The sequence below is a fragment of the Sus scrofa genome, chromosome 16 (assembly GCF_054392235.1).
Source record: "Sus scrofa isolate SSC_HxYL_T2T_F1_AM1 chromosome 16, Sscrofa_HxYL_maternal_Yorkshire_Landrace_v2.0, whole genome shotgun sequence".
NCBI lineage: Eukaryota > Metazoa > Chordata > Mammalia > Artiodactyla > Suidae > Sus > Sus scrofa.
Window position 1 is genome coordinate 46,581,157 of NC_139398.1, and position 20,130 is coordinate 46,601,286.

Sequence of the window (20,130 nt, forward strand, 5' to 3'; positions counted from 1 at the left end):
GAGAAATGCACATCAAAACTACCATGAGATACCACTTCACACCAGTCAGAATGGCCATCATTAATAAGTCCACAAATAACAAGTGCTGGAGGGGCTGTGGAGAAAAGGGAACCCTCCTGCACTGTTGGTGGGAATGTCAACTGGTACAGCCACTATGGAGAACAGTTTGGAGATACCTTAGAAATCTATACATAGAACTTCCACATGACCCCACTCTTGGGCATCTATCCGGACAAAACTCTACTTAAAAGAGACACATGCACCCGCATGTTCATTGCAGCACTATTCACAATAGCCAGGACATGGAAACAACCCAAATGTCCATCGACAGAGGATTGGATTCGGAAGAGGTGGTATATATACACAATGGAATACTACTCAGCCATAAAAAAGAATGACATAATGCCATTTGCAGCAACATGGATGGAACTAGAGAATCTCATCCTGAGTGAAATGAGCCAGAAAGACAAAGACAAATACCATATGATATCACTTATAACTGGAATCTAATATCCAGCACAAATGAACATCTGCACAGAAAAGAAAATCATGAATTTGGAGAAAAGACTTGTGGCTGCCTGATGGTAGAGGGAGGGAGTGGGAGGGATCGGGAGCTTGGGCTTATCAGACACAATTTAGAATAGATTTACGAGGAGATCCTACTGAATAGCATTGAGAACTTTGTCTAGATACTCATGTTGCAACAGAACAAAGGGTAGGGGGAAAAAATGTAATTTTAATGTATACATGTAAGGATAACTTGATCCCCTTGCTGTACAGTGGGAAAATTAAAAAAAAAAAAAAAGGAAAAGAAAAGAATGGCATCTTGGAGTTCCCTGGTCGCCTAGGGACACACATTGTTACTGCTGTGGCTCAGATTCAGTCCCTAGCCTGAGGATTTTACACATGCCACAAGCATAGCCCAAAAAAAAGGAATGGCGTCTTGATGGATTTAGTTAGCTTTTTTTTTTTTTTTTTTTTTTTTGTCTTTTTAGAGCCACACTTGTGGCATGTGGAAGTTCCCAGGTAAGGGATCAAATTGGAGCTGCATCTATTTTCGGGTTCCTATTGTGGCTCAGCAGGTTAAGGACCTGCATTGTCTCTGTAAGGATGTGGGTTTGATCCCTGGCCTCACCAGTAGGTTAATGACCCAGCGTTGCCACAAGCTGCAGTGTAGGTCACATATGTGGTTCTGATCTGGTGTTGCTATGACTGTGGCATAGGCGCCAGCAGCAGCTCCAATTCCTGGCCTGGGAACTTTCATGCCACAGAGTGTGGCTGTAAAAAAAAGAAAATAGCAAAAGCTATAAGTACTATAATCTACTGTGGCTGGATTCTCAAAGCCACAGTAGCTTATAGTAATGAATTTGTTGCTTTTATTATTTTCTTAGGAAGAACTGATTTTATCTACCTTTTCAACATTAGAAAGATAGGGAAAGATGAACTCTGTGACTTTGAAAAAGAGGAATGAAGAATGAATCATTAAAAATGGCCCCTTTAATGTAACATTTAACATTCCTTAATCTTACTAAGAAATTTAAACTTCCAGAACCAGAAAAGTTGTTATAGGCCTAAGAGTTTTTGATGATTTTGATTACTAAGAAGAAAAGAATGAATCTTAATTCTTATATGTAGGGAAAGAAAATAATAAGATTTACTTTTTTTTTTTCTCCTTTTTCTGGCCATACCTGCAATATATGTTAGTTCCCAGACCAGGGATTGAATCTGAGGTGCATCTATGGCCTATGCCACAGCTGTGGCAACATCAGATCCTTAACCCACTGTACCAGACTGGGCTGGCGATTGAATAGGCAACCACCAACGCCATCGTGACAAGCCAGATTATTAGCCCACTGTGCCACGGCATGAACTCCAAGGTTTACTTTTACTGAAGCATTGTCGGGGGAAAAGCATCATTTTGCCATAGGATTTATGTTTCCCTATGTCTGTTTTGTTGTTGTCTTTTTTTTTATGAAACAATTAAAGACTAGTGAAATGTGACTTTTGAATAGTTTTAATGACAAGTTCTGGGTTTTGTAGAAACAGTATTACTGGGTAAAAATCATGCTTTTGATATGTTTTTCTTAATGCTAAAGCTTTGCTCTTTGATCACTCAACAGTGCAACAGGCACTGTGGCTTCTTAGAAGCAGAATATCTAAATTGTAGGCATGCTACCTAAAAGAAAAAGAAACCTTATAGAATACTGACTTTGGAAACCTAAAGAAAAAGTGATATGGGAAATCATAAGTAAGAAATTCTAAAAGGAATGTATACATGTATGTGTGACTGGGTCACCTTGCTATACAGTGGAAAATTGACAGAACACTGTAAATCAGCTATAATTGAAAAAAGAAAGATCATTATTTAAAAAAAAAAAGAAATTTTAAGTGTATCTCTTATCTTCAAAGGAATGTGCTAAAAGAATTGCAAAAGTTTCAGCAGAAGCCAAATTGGAAATTGATGAGGAGACTTACCTAAGCTCATTTAAACCTCACTTAATGGATGTAGTATATACCTGGGCAACTGGAGCTACATTTGCGCATATCTGCAAAATGACAGATGTCTTTGAAGGTATGGTTAAATTTTGTATACATACGTTTCTTTCTGATATAAGAAATATGCTTAGGGTGGCATTAATTTACTAAATAAGAATAATATTTTGCCTATGTAGATTAAAAATACTCTTCTCAAATCCTTTGTATTATTTAATAAGCACAGTCTGCTCATTGTAACAGTTGATAATCCTGTACCAGAGTCTCTGCAATCACTGGTAAACAAATGATCTCAGTAAGTTCTACTTGTGTAGATATTTTTACTTTTGGTTTTATTCTCTTGGTAATAACCTGATGGTTTGCTCTGTAATTCTACTGAAAAACAGCAGAGCTGAAAGTGCTGTCCATCATTGCATTTCTAATAAATGTTACTCAACTGAAGAAAATTTTTAAATGAAAACATAAAGGTAAAGGAAATATATAAAGAGTAATTATAATGGAATTATAAGCACAATATATAAAGAAAACTACATAGAAATGCTGTATTTAGGAGTTCCCGTTGTGGCACAGTGGAAGCGAATCCAACTAGGAATCATGACATTGCGGGTTCGATCCCTGGCCTCACTCAGTGGGTAAAGGATCTGGCGTTGCTGTGAGCCGTGGTGTAGGTCGCAGACATGGCTCAGATCCTATGTTGCTGTGGCTGTTACGTAGGTTGGCAGCTGTAGCTCTGATTCAGCCCCTAGCCTGGGAATCTCTCTGTGCTGTGGGTGCGGCTCTAAAAATAAATATAGCAAAAAAAAAAAAAAAAAAAAAAGAAATGCTATATTTATTGCAAAAAGGTTGGCTTATGTAAGTATAATGAATTGTGTTTATATTGAACTTTCTTGAAAATAAATGAGACTAGACTTCAAAGAGATCATTGTAAGAATTTTTTTTTTTTTGTCTTTTTGCCTTTTCTAGGGCCGCTCCTGCGGCATATGGAGATTCCTGGGCTAGGGATCAAATTGGAGCTGTAGCCTCCAGCCTACACTACAGCCACAACAACGTGGGATCCGAGCTGCATCTTCGACCTACACCACAGCTCACGACAACGCCAGATCCTTAATCTACTGAGCAAGGCCAGGGAACGAACCTGCAAGTTCATGGCTCCTAGTCAGATTTGTTAACTACTGAGCCACAATGGGAACTCTTATAAGACTATTTAAAATACTACCATTACTTATTAGTTTATTTTGAGAAAAATAATATTTTTAACACACCTTGTATTGCCTTGCTTCTTACCTGATACTATTAAAAACTAATAGATAACTTATGAATCAATAACTTTTATGATGCATAGGTTAAACATCTCTGCAAGAGAAATCAACTTTGAGCCTTTACTTCACTCTGTTGCATCTTATAGGTTTTAAAGTTTAAAATATTTAGTTTATAGTATATTATTTTTTAATTATGGTCTGTTGGTTTAGTCCTTTCCCTAAAGTTTATTTCTAATCTTTCATTAAATGATCATTGGTCTCCAGATCTTTTTTCTGAATACTATATTCTGTTATTAGGAAGGTCATTATTTATTGGGTAACTACTGTGTGCCAGGCATTGTGCTGATAAGTGTTTTATATAATTTAGATATAACCATGAAAATAGCACACCAGAGTAGATTTTATTTGCACTTTGCATAAGGAGACTGATTTTTAAAAGGTAAATAATTGGCCAGGGTAGTGAAGTTTATAGTATATGATGGCACTACGATTTGAATTCTGGCCCCTGTGACTACAAGTCAGATGGTAATCAATAATTCCACCTAAGAAGCATAAACTTTTTCCCTGAATTTTGGGTCATCCAGAGACTTCCTGAATACTGCCAAAGAGTATACCATCCATCCACTGGAAATCCATACTTATAGGAATGGTAAAAAGTCGATAATAATTTACGGTGGATAGCTACAGTTGAGGCTGTGAGAAGAGAAAAGTATGACATCCTCACCTCACTTGTGAACATTGTTTAACACACAGGAACCCAGGTAGACATATGACAGCTTGTGTGTTTCAGAGACACAAAGGCAATCAAATACAGCATCACCACTCTTGGGTCTGACTTCTTTTTGGAACATAAAGGATGAAACTAATGACTGTCCTGTGCGTAAATTCTAAGACTTGTTATTATAGCTCATGTTTATATAATATCTGCTTCTCTGAGAAGGCAAACACAATGGCATAAAACAGTAGTGGTGCATAATAGAAAGTAGTTATTGTTTTGTTTGCTCGTTTTATGAAAAATGAAGGAGTTATAGACCTGAAATCTAGGGAAGCCTTATAACATCTTTGTGGGTTATTTTTGTTTTCTTTGTACTTAAATGGGAAAGTTACCACAGTATGGAAGGTAAATCCTAAACTGCTAAAACTGAAAACAGTTTGTATCTCTCCCACCTATGAGTCGATGCTTTCATAGCATGCAAGCATTCCTGAAATCTATTTTGCCTCCTTTTAATTCTTTGGGGCTATTTTGATGTCACAATTTGCTTGAGAATCTAAGTTTGAGGAGTTCCCGTCGTGGCACAGTGGTTAACGAATCCGACTAGGAACCATGAGGTTACGGGTTTGATCCCTGGCCTTGCTCAGTGGGTTAAGGATCCGGCGTTGCCATGAGCTTTGGTGTGGGTTGCAGATGTGGCTCGGATCCTGCATTGCTGTGGCTCTGGTGTAGACCGGTGGCTACCGCTCCGATTCGACCCCTAGCCTGGGAACCTCCATGTGTGGCAGGAGCGGCCCTAGAAAAGGCAAAAAGACAAAAAAAAAAAAAAAAAAAAAAAAAAAAAAGTTTGAAAATTGAAAGTTTCACTTTATAACATGAAATGAGTCTAACATCATTGCAATTTTCATGGTACCATTATATCAGCTATGATTTTTCTTTCTAAAATTGGGATAGACTATGTATTAGCTAATAAAAGTGAAATTATATAATTAAACAGCAAAAAATATTAACTGAGAATCTTGATTTATTTAGGGGATAGTATTTTCTTTTTCTTTCCTACTGTGTCTCCCCACCACAGTAGCTATTCTCTGCTCATCTTGTTACTGTACATGTTATATATAATTGGAAAATACTATAATCAAAGCGCTAGTCCATAGAATACTGTCTTTATTTTTACAGGCAGAAAGTGACTGCATTGGAACTTTTTAATGTGCTATGTATGGTCAAGTGCCTAATCATGTCCTGTCACAAGCCTCAGAAGTAGTTTTAAGTATTTTTCAAGCATGAGCTGGGGTTAGTTAACATTGTAATGATTAAAGCCATATGTTTAAGGGATGTCTGATAGACGAGTTTATACTGTGATTCAGTTGAGGAATTTTGAAGATCTCTTACAAATAATCATTGCCTCTGTTACCATCCTAAAAAAAAATGTTAGAATGTCATTGTTTTTTATTTCTATCAGTTAAATTTGAATAACAATTAAAATGTATTTGTATGGGCTATATCCTAGGGTTTCAGTCTGCTGATTCAAATAGTAGATCCATTGTAACCTAGACAGAGGCTGAGGCCATTATTATTCGTATCTGTCTATACAAAAACGGTATTGTACTCTTCACTCTGCCTGAAGGGTTTGCCTTCCACTAAGCACATGTAATCAGGAAAGGTCCCTATGGCAAATTATCATTTGAAACTGTTTATTGCACTGCCAGCCATAGGTTTATAAAGCACATGCTCTGGTGCTTTCCTATTCTCTGCCCCCACCACATGCTCTTCTCAAAGGCCTTTCAACTGACATAGTTTTTTACCCTTCCCTTGGACAGGGTACATCGATGTCATAAGGGATTTTCCAGTGGATTTATTTTAAAATATTTTGCTAATAGTACTAGAATAAATTCTTAGTATGTATAATTTCCGTGTTTGTATTTTGGCACTACTTTAGTACTTAAAGACTTAGGAATTAGTACCTGATACTTAACTGCTTTGATGAATAATTAACTGAGACCCTAGTGGGGATTAGGAATTGTGCCGACTGTAGTGCAAGCAACAGCCCTGGTGCTCCCAGAAGAGTTTCAGCCTAAGCTGTGATGTAGTGGTAAATGATTGTAGGAAAATACAATTCTGATCCTAACCTCAGGCTTCAATAACCACTTAGATAGGAATATTAAATCAGATTCAGGGCATGAACTGTGAGGAACCACATTTGGAAATGCTAGAAAGGTGGAGATAGAAATAAATACCTCTCCAAATAAAGACATGTATTGATTTCTGTCATCAGTTAGAATCAAAAGTGATTTTATTCAAGAACCAGATGAACCTGATGTTTGTAATATTACCCTTAAAGCATGTGTGCTCAAATGTCCATCAGGGAGTTCCCTTCATGGCACAGCAGAAATGAATCTGACTAGGAACCATGAGAATGTGGGTTCGATCCCTGGCCTCACTCAGTGGGTTAAGGATCGGTGCTGCTGTGGGCTGTGGTGTAGATCGCAGACGTAGTCTGGATCCCATGTTGCTGTGGCTGTGGCATAGGCCAGTGGCTGCAGATCCGATTCAACCCCTAGCCTGGGAACCTCCATATGCTGCAGGTGTGGCCCTTAAAAAAAAAAAGTCTGTCAGTGGGCGAACAGTTAATTCTGTTTTATTCACATAGTGGTTGAAGGAGTGAAGAACTGACAGATTCATGCTAAAATGTGGATGAGCTTTGAACACATTAAGGTTCTAAGTGAAAGGAGGGAGATGCAAAGGCCCCCTACTGTATGATTCAATTTCTGTGAAATGTCCGAATCCATAGAGATGGAAAGTAGATTTGTGGTTGCCATGGGCTGGGGGAAGGGAGAGTGACTGCTGAATGGGTATGGGTTTCTGTTTGGTGATAAAAACATTCTGAACTTGGGAGTTCCCATTGTGGTTCAGTGAGTTAAGAACATGATGCTGTTTCCATGAGGATGCAGGTTTGATCCCTGCCTTCCTCAGTGGGTTAAGGTTCTGGCATCGCTGCAAGCTGAGGTGTAAGTCAGAGACGCAGCTCTGCTCCAGTGTGGCTGTGGGTTAGCTGCAGCAGCTGCAGCGCCAATTCAGCCCGTCGCCTGGGAACTTACATATTGGTGCAGGTGTGGCCATAAAAATAAAAATCAAATAAAAAAAATCAAATCAGATAATAATTATGGTTGTACAACTCCAGATATATGAAAAACTACTGAATCGTATACTTAATTAAAAGGGTGAATTTTACGGTATGTGAATTAATCCCAGTATGAGTTCTTCCAGGGTGGTGATGTAAACGTGAGTGTAAAATTGAGCAGTGACAGTGAGCTCTATGCTTTAAAGTGGTGAATTTCATGTGTATTTTACCAAATTTTGTGTGTATTTTTTTAAAAAAGGCTGTGACTAGTAAGAATTCAGTTTCATCTTCCACTCTGGCCAGACCAGAGAAAAAGATTTGTAACAAACCATTAGATTGTTAGTGTATTTATTTCTGTTTCTGGTCCCCTTCAGATTGCCTAGGGATGGGTCATGGCTTTGGGTCCCATGTCTGACTCTTAATGTGGGTGGCACTAATTGATGAGGCAGGATGATTTCCAAAGTTGGGAGTAAGGAGAACTCTTGGACTGCAGAGAACTGTGTAGGATGGAAGTATGCTGGATAATTCACTACTTCACAATAGTCTTCATTAATCCCCATGGGGAATAGCCTTTATGCTGCAGACAGCTATGGGTGGTGTTTGTACAGACACAATGATTTGTTGGCAAGAGTCTGAGGCCAACAAGCCATAGCCATTGTATGTGCAACCCTGTACCTCCTGGCCTCATTTTCTGTCTCTCCCCTCCCCCCCCTTTTTTTTGGCTGTCCTGTGACATAGGGAGTTCCCGGGCCTGGGATCAGATTCTAGCTGCAGCACAGTGTGTACTACAGCTATGGCACCTGGGGCAATGCTGGATCATTGGCCCATTTTAGGCCCCGAACCTACATCCCAATGCTCCAAAGATGCTGCCGATCCCATTGCACTCCATGGCCTCATTTTCTTAATTGTTCTCATGTCATCTGAAACTGTCAGAACTCACTTTTCCAGAAATTTGAGTTGGAGTGTTTACAAAATGTGACATGGCAGTGCTTGCTTGCTGGCTGATGTGTGTTCACTTTCTTTAGTTTGTACTTTATTAATCTTAGTCATTACTTCATGTAGTTTGGCCTCTGATAGCCTTTGCAGATTCTGCCTATTAACATGAGTTTCTCAATTTGTAGAAATAAAAAACAATGTCAGGTTATCTCTGCCAGTATACATTTGAAATCAGTCAAAACAAAGTTTGTAAGTGAGGGCACCTGGGTCTCCGATGCCCTTGTGTAGCAGTTTTATAAAGGTTTTCATTTCTTTTCTAAGTGACCTGTGAAATCTGCTCTGTTCCTTTTTAAAGTGCTATATAATTTTTAGCCATTGCCTAATTTAATTCTCTTAGAATAGAAGCATTTACAAAATACACATTTACTCTTTGGTTGTGTGAGTAATGCGATGTTCATTATCTTTTCCATCCCAACTCCCACCCTCTCTCTAGACACCCAAGTTATTGCAGCTAGGCTTCCTCTTTCAGTGCAAAGCATAACTGGAACCCAGCATTCCGAGCAACTGAGAACAGAAATAACAAATATAGCCAGCATTTATTGATTCCTGTTGTGCTACTGACCCTTGTTAAGCACTTTTTTTTTTTTTTTTTGGTCTTTTTGCCTTTTCTAGGGCCACTTCCCACGGCCTATGGAGGTTCCCAGGCTAGGGGTCTAATCGGAGCTGTAGCCACCGGCCTATGCCAGGGCCACAGCAATGTGGGATCTGAGCCGTGTCTGTGACCTACACCACAGCTCACGGTAATGCTGGATCATTAACCCACTGAGCAAGGCCAGGGATCGAACCTGCAACCTCTTGGTTCCTAGTCAGATTCGTTAACCACTGTGCCACGACGGGAACTCCCTTTGTTAAGCACTTTCTATAATTTCATTCATTTCTCAGAATAACTCTGTGAGGTATAGGAACTGTTTTTATCTCCACCTTATAAATGAGTAAACAAAATTTTTCATAGGTTAATAGAAAAGATTTGGAAAGTAATGAATTTGGAACTTTTGCATTTGAAGTGCCTATTTTGTTGGCAATAGTATCTAGCTGAAATTAACAGTACTGTTTTGTTTTTGTGACAGTTTTTATAATTATGGCTTATTAATAAAAAAAGTGAGTGGCTTTCATTTATTTAAGTAAAAAGTTACAGCAGAAAGCTGTGGTTATTCTAATAATATTAAAAATACTGCACCATCCAGAAGCTTATGTTTGAATCAGGACCAAGACAGACTCACCAGTGTTCCTATTGTCATTTGAATTAATGGTGCAAAAGACTTTTGAGCAGTAGAGGAGCCCTCTTCCTCCTGGGATGCAAAGAGTGGGGGATAGGTTGCCCACCTGCCTATAGGACTGCTGCTGCCCTTGTTATGCTTGTTCCTACACGAGGGAGTCCTATGGGAGGGGGGATAGGGGCTGAACCATTCATCCAGAGGAAGAGGTAAAGCTGCTTTCCATTTGACAAGGCTTGAATTTGACAGTGAAACTGGAGATGCTGCCTTCTGATCCTACCATGGTTAGTGGCCATTCTGGCAGCCTCCTGTTCCTAGAGTATATAGGCTGTCCTCTTAGTCATATTTGTAAAGCTGCTTAGTTGTGTTTGCTTCATATTTTTGTTTTCACCCCCTTCCTTTCCCCATTGTATTTTCAGGCTGTTTTATGTATTTTTTTATCCCTTCTCACCTGGGGAACTGTCCTCCAGATGCCATTAAAACCTGCTTCCCCCCCGCCCCCCAACTTTTAGGCCATTAACTGAGTTTTCTCCTTCCCTAGTCCTGTCTGTTCATTCTACAGTTAATTTTCTCAGCCAAGGGCACAGCAAAAACAACAAAACAAACTAGTTAATCTCCAACTTTTATAAGGTTCCAGCTTGTAAAACTCAAAAGATTTTTCTTTTGTGAACTCTTATCCTTCAAATAGAAAGGGAAGCCATTGTTTGCAAGGGTAGCTGATAGAGGCAGTTATCACTGCTGTTTCCAGTGAGGGTATCAGGAGACTTGTTTTCTAATCATAGATGTAAAGGTATTGACCTGAATCTGAAAGGCATTGCCACCTCTAAGGTTTACTTGTAAAATGGTAGTAGAATGTTGGAGGTGGCTAATGACATAGTCCCCTCCTACTTGGAAACGACATCTATGAAACCACTAATCTTTTCTGTTAAAGGTTACTAGTAAAAGAAGCAGCAAGTCTGTTTTTCATCTGTTCTGTTAATTTTCAAAATCTTTTAATATAGTTTATTGGTGTCAGAATTTAGTTGTCTAAGTAATAGGAAGTAAACGCCAGGTGTATGTCACATAGCTGCTTCCTCATTCTTCTGGGGACCTGCTGTGGAGAGGACATGGCCACTCTGCTTAGAGAAAAGCTTGCTTCTGAGCCACTTAGTTCCCTTTTCCTAGCCTTGGAGAGAGAATTAGGAGGCAACTGAGATTGTTCTTCCATCTGCCTTATGCACCACCAACCTGAATCAGTCTAATAATTCACTTTATCTAATCCATATACTTTTACAGCAGAGTTCTGCTGGGAAAAATTGTGTCCTTTGGTGTCATCAAAAGCCTTGGTCTGTAACCTCAGAATCACATTAGACCTTCCTAGTAATAATAGAAATCGCAGTAGCAGGAGGAGGAGATTATTGAGCACCAGCTAGGTACCTGACACTTTGAACATTCTATTCTACCTCATTTAGTCTTTCCCACAGTTTGCTAGTAGTTCCTCAAGTAGTACATAGGGCAGCGAAAGTGTAATCCCTGGTCTGTCTACCTCCAGAGACTGTCTTTCGTGCAGGACTTCTCTCTGGCTCTAAGACTTCTCTTAGAGGCAATTCCAGATGCTCACTGCTCCTCTTAAGCATCTACCTAACTTTGCCCGAGCTTTCTAGGTGATCACTCCTGCTTCAGAGGAAAAGGAGATGTCATCAGACCTGTCTTCTTAGCCTAGAAACTCATGTGCATATATCCTTTCCCTTATTCTTTCCTCTTCAGAGGAAATTGCTCTCAATCCCAGGGCCTTCCTCCACTCTTTTCTGCACCCTCCTCAGTCTTGAATCACATCGTTTTTGCTACCATTGTAGCATATAAATATGTTTCTATTTATCGTCCATATCTTCTCCAGCTGCCAACACAACTTACAGTGTTTTAAGAGCAAGAGCCTAAATCCTGGTCTTAAATCCTACCCACTCACTAGGTTGGTGATCATGGGAAAGTTACTTAACTGTGCCCCAGTTTTCTTGGTTATAAAATGGGAAGGATAATAGATAATAATGCATGTAGAACCTTTAGCACAATGCCTGGCACATATTCGTAAGTATTAGCTGCTATAGTCATGTTTTATTAAGAGTTATCTCATTGTAATCATCACTCTCAATCCTTCCTTCCTTTCACAGGGTAGGCTTGTAGTCAGAAATAGACCTTCTTTAGTTCCCTATGTCCTGTTTTCTTCTTGAGCCATAGTAATCTAATGCCCCATTTCACTGATCACAAGTCACCACTCTGATTCAGAAAACAGACTATCTGATTGGATCCTACTTGCCAATTTCCGCTGCTTCCTACTTCTTGAAACCCATTACTGCAAATCCTTTGGCATTACTTGGTAATGAAGATTTATAATAGAAATGAGGAGCTTAGAGTAAGGCCTAAAAATCTTAAGTATTTATAATTTTTTTTCATAATTATTTTATCTTTGTTGTTGTTGTTGTTAGGGCTGCACCCACGGCATATGGCGGTTCCCAGGCTAAGGGTCAAATCAGAGCTACAGCTGCCAGCCTTCACCATAGATCATGGCAATGCCAGATCCTCAACCCACTGAGTGAGGCCAGGGATTGAACCTGTGTCCTTAGTTTCTGCTGAGCCACGATGGGAACTCCCAATTTTTTAATTATTTTAAATGTATAAACTGAATTTAATTCTAAGTTGACATTTGTGAAAGTAATACATTACAGAAAATTTGGAAAATATAGATAAATCATTTTTATGAGGGACTTTAACCTAATCTGGTTAAATGCTTGTGTTGTAGAATCTGTCTGGATTCAGATTCTGACTCCATCATTTACTTGGCTCAGACTTTGGTCAAGTTATGTGTATAACTTCTGGGAATTGCTCCTTTTCCCTTTTTATAAAATAGGGATAATAGTACTTGTCTCACGGAATTGTCAGACAAGAAAATTTATATAAAACATTATAGACCTGCTACAGAGTAAGTGCTCAGAAAATGTTGGACATTAGCTTTTTTTCTCAAAATGTGTTGTCTTATTTCGTTTTTCCTTAATGCCTAAATATAAATATCAATATACTCTCCTGTAATACAAGAAAGCCAGTCTCTCCTGTAAGATGTGTCTATATGTGGAGGTGAGCTGTCATTCTTGACCCTAGTTCTCCAAGAACTCCATGAACCTTTTAATGGGAAGAGGGAAAGGACAAAAAGTATGAACTTAGAATTTTTTGGCTCAGGGGCTATATTATGACCTTAGATTTCTTTAGAACGTTGTCTTTGTCACAGAATTTGTGCATCTCATCTCTCAAGTGAGATAAATCCAGAGTTAAGTAGAATAACCCCTTTGTTTAAATTGCATTTATTATAATTTGTCTTACAAATGAAAAGGAAATAAGACAGTAGAATAAGGTGCTTGATCATAGAGCTAATTACTTAGCAACAGAATCTGACCTAGAAGTCGGTTTTCTTTCCTCTAACTCCTGGAGTCTCAGCTCACCGCTTTGAACCAAGTCTAACGTAAGTGAAATCCTGTATGTAGCAGATGATAGCATCCTTTTAAGAGAAGTATCCCCATTTGTCTCTTAAGGTGACTCAAATCACGGTGGTGGTCTTTTGAACCAAGCTCATCCCGTAAACCTCTGCTATGAAATAGCATTTTGTGTTCTGCTTGCTGTGGCTCATAGCTGGGTTCAGCGACCAGGCATGTTGTCCTTGTATGCGCAGGCCCCTGTATAGCATTCTCAGCCTCCTGGGATTGTCCTGCAGAAAGAAAGGTGTTGTACATGTACATGTGCATGGGCACTTCCTGCTGAATTATGGCCTGTATGTTTGCCTTTGTTTAAGCTCACATTGCATTCTTCATGACTGAAATCTTCCCTGTTTTTCCCCCTTGGGCACATTAGACATAATGTGAACGGCATTGAGAGGTAAAAAGTAGCCCGTGACACTGCACAGTGTATTACAAGAACTTGGTAAGTGTTAGTGAATTGTTCCAGCACTAAATGAGGACCTAAATTGTGAATTCACACTTTTTTTTTTTACCTTTAAGAAAACAATTTGTAAGTTATTTCATAAAAAGTATTGGAGTGAATATATAGTCATTTAGGAATGATTCTATTGGGCTAGATTGCCTGTCAGAGAATTGATATTTGTAATATATTTCAGACAGGAAAAATGAAATCCAAGAACTTTAAACTTAGGCAGGTGGCACTTAGGGAAAGGACGCCAAGGCCCCTCCTTGTGCAACAGTCTGATGAAGTGAAACTGTTTACAACTTTGCTTTTGATGCAAGACACTCAAATCCAGTGGAAAGAGAATGGTGATCTCTTTTATGCTTCATTGAGGACACACTGTATGAAGAAAGTACTGATTAAAGAGTCTATTTAGGGTTCAGTATAACTGACTGCATCTTTAAAAATGACAAATCTGATCCTGTCACTCCCCTGCTTAAAAGATCCCTGCTGCATTCTTTCACAGGATAGTATCTGGAGGCCTTTGTAGGCCACACTCAGCCTTGAACAGCTGGAGTCTGTTAGGCTTTTCTGCGTTGCCCCAGTATGGGGTCTTCCCTTGTCACTGCCTGACAGGGACCTCATTCTTTTAAGAGACCCACGTTCTATGTCACTATATGTCACCTTTTTTGGCCTTCACCCATGTTGCTCTCTCCTCTGCTTCTAGGGCATTTTGTTGACTTAGCTCTGTAAGAGCAAGTGTCAACATGTTATGTAATAATAGATCCTTGACTCTCTCTACCATTAATCAAGACTAGGAATTAAGCTTTTCATCTTCGTAGTCTTTTTGGTGCCTTGCAGTCACGAGTCAAGTTTACTAGCTGATTTATTGTAGGAGAAGTCCCTCAAAATACTGTTAGTTAATCATGTTATGTACATCTTCCTCTTAACAAAAGTTCTGCTACTCTTGATCATTTCCACTTTACATATGATTTGTTTGCTTTTCTGTCCAGGCAGCATAATTCGCTGTATGAGGCGCCTGGAAGAACTACTTCGACAAATGTGTCAAGCAGCAAAAGCCATTGGAAACACTGAGCTGGAAAATAAATTTGCAGAAGGTCAGTATCCAACCTGTTAAGCTTTTTCTAATAATTTAGGCAAATCCTGTTGATATTTGAGCTGTTGACCACAATCTAGAATGTCATTTTCAGACATTCTCCACTGAATTGCCATGGAGTGTCTGTTGGAAAAAAGTTTGTTAAGTGAATATATATAAAATTTCAAAATATTTATTCGGCCTTATTTTATGCCAGGCATTGTTTTAAAGCCCTAGGGAATGTAGCAGTGAACAACAGCAACAACAAAAAAACCAAAAAGCCTGCCTTAATGGAGCTTATATTCTAGTGCAGGGAGATGGACAGTAAACAAGTCAACAGTTGAACTATATCAAGTAGTGATAAAAACAAAAGAAACAGTAGGGAACTGGAGGATAGATGTGATGGCCTGGCGTCCTCCTGCCTCAGATAGTGGCATTTAGGCCCTTCATTATCTTCACATTACTTCATATTACTACAGGTGGGCAACTGCAAGAGGCCAGTGTGGCCAGAGCAAGAGTGAACAGTGGATAGAATAGCAGGGGTTGGAGGAAGAAAAGAAATGGTCATGTAGCTTCCAGCCCTTAAAATGATTGCGGTTTTTGAGCAAAGGATTGGTGTGCTCTGACTTGGATTTTACAAGGCAATTCTTGCTGCTGCCTTGTAGGTAAGTCTGTAGATTAGCAAGAGGTGGAAGCAGGAAGTCCAGATCAAGAAAGGATAGCTAGACCAGGGTGGCAGTAATGAGGAGAGGGATACATGGCTTGCAGGTAATTTCATTCCATCTGAATGTTGACCAAAAAAAGGACTGTGAGTTAAAACATCAAAGAATAGCAGCCACATTGTTGCTCTGAGTTGGTTGCTCACAGTCAAACCTCGAGATTTCTGCTATCAATTTATTAAGAAGAGCTTTGCAAAAACTGACACAGATTTTCACATTGTCAAATAGAGGCAGACCTACTTAATCACTCTGAGTTTAAGTCTAGTTATATAAACTTTCTAAATAATGTTTGTCCTGCCTTAGTCCAGAAAGAATTTCACAGGGTATCAAATACAGTGTGTGTCTCATTATAGGTTGAAAATTCATGATTTTGGGTCAACTAACTTTGACAGTTTTTCCTTTCAGGTCTTTTTGAATAGCCTCCCCACCCCACCCCCAAGGTAATCTTTATAGAGTCGAGAGTCATAAGAACAGGGGACAGGGGTCTGGTTTTTAAATTTCCCATTCTCAGAGGTGGCTGTGAACTCCTTTAGGTACGTTTCAGACCAGCAAGGATTTTGTATTTTCCAGGCTGCCCTTTCACCAATTTAATCAAGATTGTTGGAGTTCCCGTCGTGGCGCAGTGGTTAACGAATCCGACTGGGAACCATGAGGTTGCGGGTTCGGTCCCTGCCCTTGCTCAGTGGGTTAACGATCCGGCGTTGCCGTGAGCTGTGGTGTAGGTTGCAGACGCGGCTCGGATCCTGCGTTGCTGTGGCTCTGGCGTAGGCCGGTGGCTACAGCTCCGATTCAACCCCTAGCCTGGGAACCTCTATATGCCGCGGGAGCGGCCCAAGAAATAGCAACAACAACAACAACAAAAGACAAAAAAGAAAGACAAAACAAACAAACAAACAAAAAAAGATTGTTGTGCTGTCTTTGAAACCCCAGTGGAGAGAATTACGTTCTTTGTGGTCTTGACAATTTAAACCATATTTTCTTCTCTCGTAGGAATCACCAAAATCAAGAGAGATATTGTGTTTGCTGCCAGCCTCTACTTATAAAGAATCAGCTAAAGGAATGTGAGATTTTTAAATTGTTCACCACCTGTCGATTACAGTTGACTACAAATGCCTACAAGTATTGATTTGGTTTTCCCATCTCAAGACAGTTGTCCTCAACATTTTAATATGTATTGTGCTTAAATCAAGCATCATTCTAAGAAAGCATATTACATACACATTTGTACATAAGCATTACATTTTTTAATAAAAAATGTACAAGTGGGGCATTGTTTTAGTGAAAGGCTTGAAATTTTTTTTAATGAACTTAGAGCTATTAGATAACCATTGTGTTAAATGTAACTATATACACACAGGTAAAGTGGGCATTCAAGAGGTATAGCAGCAGCAGTCCCTTAAAGGCTTGTACACCGGGAAGAAAGACGCATCCTCTTGCTTACTGGTTGCAATCATTTTCCTTTAGAAAGCAGGCCAGCTTCATCTGGGCACTCTGCCACCACATTCAAGGTTGGTGACTGTTCCGATAGTGATTCCCCGTCGTTGGTGTTTCGTGCAGAGTTGTATGAGAGTCCTCTTCTTTCCTTTCTTTAAAAGGAGAATTTCTCTCCTTGAAGAAATCTGATACATATACAGCCTATATAGAACAGGTAACATTTAGAATGGGGAAAGTACTTAATGATACAATTTAAATAAGTTTTAAAAGTATATATAAATTTGCAATAAGCAGTTTGCAAAAATAAAAGGATATACATTAGAAGGGTATACAGGTTAGAGGTATAAACTAGTGGCTAACAGGAAAAAAAAAAAAAAAAGACATTCTGAGAATTACTTTGCTATGTTGTGGGCAAACAGCTTCACTCTGCCAGCCCTAATGAAGTGTCATTCTTCATGTAAATTTGTTTTTGTTTCTGTTTTTTCAATTCATACCAAAAAGAAAACTATTTATAGCCAGAGCTTTTTACAATTAAAAAAAATTAGTAAAAAATTTTTTATAACTTTTGCGAAGAATAACCTAGTTAATTGCTGTCTATCCTAAAATGACTTTTAGTAACATTGGGGTCCTTACCCAGTTACCGAGCCACATTCTCTGCCTTAGCATAGCTTTCTCACTGGGACACTTATTTCTGCTTATTTATCCAAGCGTGTGTCAGTATCAAGATGTAGGCTGCTGCCCTGTATACTTACAACTACAATTGCAACCAGAGCTCCTTGAATGAGTCCAGTCAACACATCACTCCAGTGGTGTTTGTAATCAGAAACTCGAGAAAGGCCCACGTAAATGGATACAGCAACAAGACCAAATTGCAGTGTGGGGCGTAAGAGTCTTGCCCAGTCTCCCTTCATCCTGGCTTGAAGATAAAGCTAATAGAAAAAAGGAGAGTTTAACATACCAACTGGTGACTAAATTATAATCATATGTCAACATACCCCTAAAAGGTTGATGTTTAAAATGATTAGTAGTCATTAAATTTTAATAATCATTAAATAATCAGATAAACAAAGCAAGCATCTCTGTGTTTATGGCTTTCTATGCATGTGTGCAGTTAAGGCCTTCAGCTGCTTATCTCTTAAGACTTAGAAGAACTTATAGAACTCCATATCCAGTACTGTGTGTGGTACCAGACCAGCTCGGTGGCAGTGTCTACAACTTTCAAATGCCCCTTCTAGGGGAAACTGCTAATCCAGACAAAATGGAAGAGGTAGTCCTATTTGGACCACATAGCCCTACCTTATTTTCTGTGAGGGCACTGAGTAAACAATTTATGACAGATCTGACCCAGAGATCTGCTGGGCTGTTTTGCCCTCTGGAATTTATTCTGGAAGTGCAAAAGAGTTGCCTGTTTCAGAAGTTGCAGAATGGGCACCTACCTAATGGATACATGATAGACTACTTGCAAACTAAAAAGGAAGCAAAAGCTATGGTTAAGACAAGAACAAGCCATTTAATAGGGAAAAAAAAAAATGGAGCAGAGTGGCAGCCACACCAGACTTCAAAAACCCAAGGGACCAATGAGACAAGTGGAGCAAGTAACTTCTGTTCCTGATGCTGTGCTAGGTCTAATCGACATGCCTTTACTCTAGGAGGTCTAATTAGGTCAGCTGCTTACAACCATACGGTGAAAAAGCCAGGTAGCCTCCTCTGTGTTTAACCAAAATCCTGTTTTGTTTTTAATTTGAATTTCTGAGATTCAAATGATAAAGAGTTTTACTTATTTTAAAAAGTAAGTTTTGAATGAAAAGGAAAACAATCTGTTTATACACTTAGGTTCAAACAGTGAGAAAAACCTAGAAAAATGAAATCCCACAACAGAACAAACGTTGAATATCCACAGAAGGCACCACTGCAAGAGATGGGATTTACTTGTATGACTTTTTTCTACAAACGGTACAAGGGTGTGAGCCCCTAAGCCGAATGACTCATCTCAATGTCTCTCTCTCAGGCCCCTTCTAAGAGTCCTCTCTGAGAATGCTTTACTGTGGCCTAGCTGACTGACTTGTCCAATGGGTATTTCATCTGCGGGGAAGAGTGGACTGCTTGATGAAAGAATCTAGCCTCTGGATCCTTCCTAATCCTAACATCCCACTTTATGGTGAAGAAAGAAGCTCTAAAGTAGAAAGTTCATAACGAGAAATAAAAGAGTGGAAAAGGCAGACAAAAGCAATAACCTGCAAGACTCCACTGAGGTGCTCCTCAGAAGCAAAGGCTTCACATTGTGATACCACAGATTCAAGAAGCCCAGGGCAGGACAGCGAAGGAACAAAGGAAGAAAACATGCAGCCGCAAAGTTTTTAGGGCAACCCAGAAAACCCAGACAGCAGTGGATGACGCAGCATAAAGAGGCAGGTAGAAAAGGGCCTAATCCGGAGATTTACCCTGAGATTAATTAGCCCAGGACAGAGAGAATGGATGGGAGAGAATCCCCAGTTAGGTGATCGAACCAGAGAGTCTCTGCCTATGCCTACCTCTCCCACAAATCTGAACATTATGCTGAAACATTTAAGGGAAGAGTCATGTTTACGAAAGGAACACCAGAGTCTGCCACTGGTCATTCCTGCTGTAACATACAGGAAGAGCAAAGATACAGCATCCACTTCACTTATGGTCCATTTCCATCTATTAAAAGGAGAACAGGCAGAGAGCACAGGAGGACATGATAGGGAGTGGGTGTCAACCTCAAGGCCCCCAAAGGCAACTGCAGTGAGACCTAGCTATTCCTGTCTTGAACCTGACCAGTGAGTCAAATCAAGAGCTCAGAGCAAATCAGGTATAACCTGTGTCTGTGCAGAGCCCAGTTTCAGGAAATAAACTAGTCTGAAGAGAATTAGCCTTATGACTCGAACAATATCCTCCAAAGAATGGCTTCACTGAAACCAGGCATCACTACTGGCCTTGTGTAGAGGAAGGTTCCAGGGGGAATCTGTCTCCAAGGAGAACAAGCTGAGCCACTCTTCCAGGCAGGGCTTCTGGTCAGGAAAACCCCACAGAGTTACTGCTCGAATCTCAGCAAAGTAAAACCTATTGAAAATGGGTTGAAAATAAGCTACCATGCCTGGTATTTTTAAAGAAATAAAAGCTTAGCTGGGCTATTACTAG

At 39.6% G+C, this 20,130-nt stretch overlaps 2 protein-coding genes across 20 annotated transcripts in view; one reads left to right on the forward strand and one right to left on the reverse strand.

Moving 5' to 3' along the window:
- MTREX (Mtr4 exosome RNA helicase) overlaps positions 1-16,804 on the forward strand; it is a 126,226-nt gene extending 109,422 nt beyond the window's left edge. For 2 of the 3 annotated variants that reach the window (XM_085002229.1, XM_003133964.7), the window contains exons 25-27: positions 2,410-2,572; positions 14,733-14,837; positions 16,525-16,804. In XM_085002229.1, the coding sequence (XP_084858355.1) occupies positions 2,410-2,572; positions 14,733-14,837; positions 16,525-16,577 (321 nt within the window). In that variant the 3' untranslated portion in view covers positions 16,578-16,804. Of the gene's footprint in view, positions 1-2,409; positions 3,122-3,593; positions 3,794-14,732; positions 14,838-16,524 lie in introns of those variants that run through there. The other variant, XR_014831302.1, reaches the window with a different exon arrangement.
- Positions 16,756-20,130, reverse strand: part of PLPP1 (phospholipid phosphatase 1) — a 137,526-nt gene continuing 134,151 nt past the window's right edge. For 12 of the 17 annotated variants that reach the window (XM_085001560.1, XM_013984779.3, XM_085001562.1 and 9 more), the window contains 2 exons: positions 17,721-17,897; positions 16,756-17,169 (listed from right to left, as the gene is read on the reverse strand). In XM_085001560.1, coding sequence (XP_084857686.1) covers positions 17,038-17,169; positions 17,721-17,897 — 309 coding nt within the window. In that variant the 3' untranslated portion in view covers positions 16,756-17,037. 17 annotated transcript variants of the gene reach the window in all.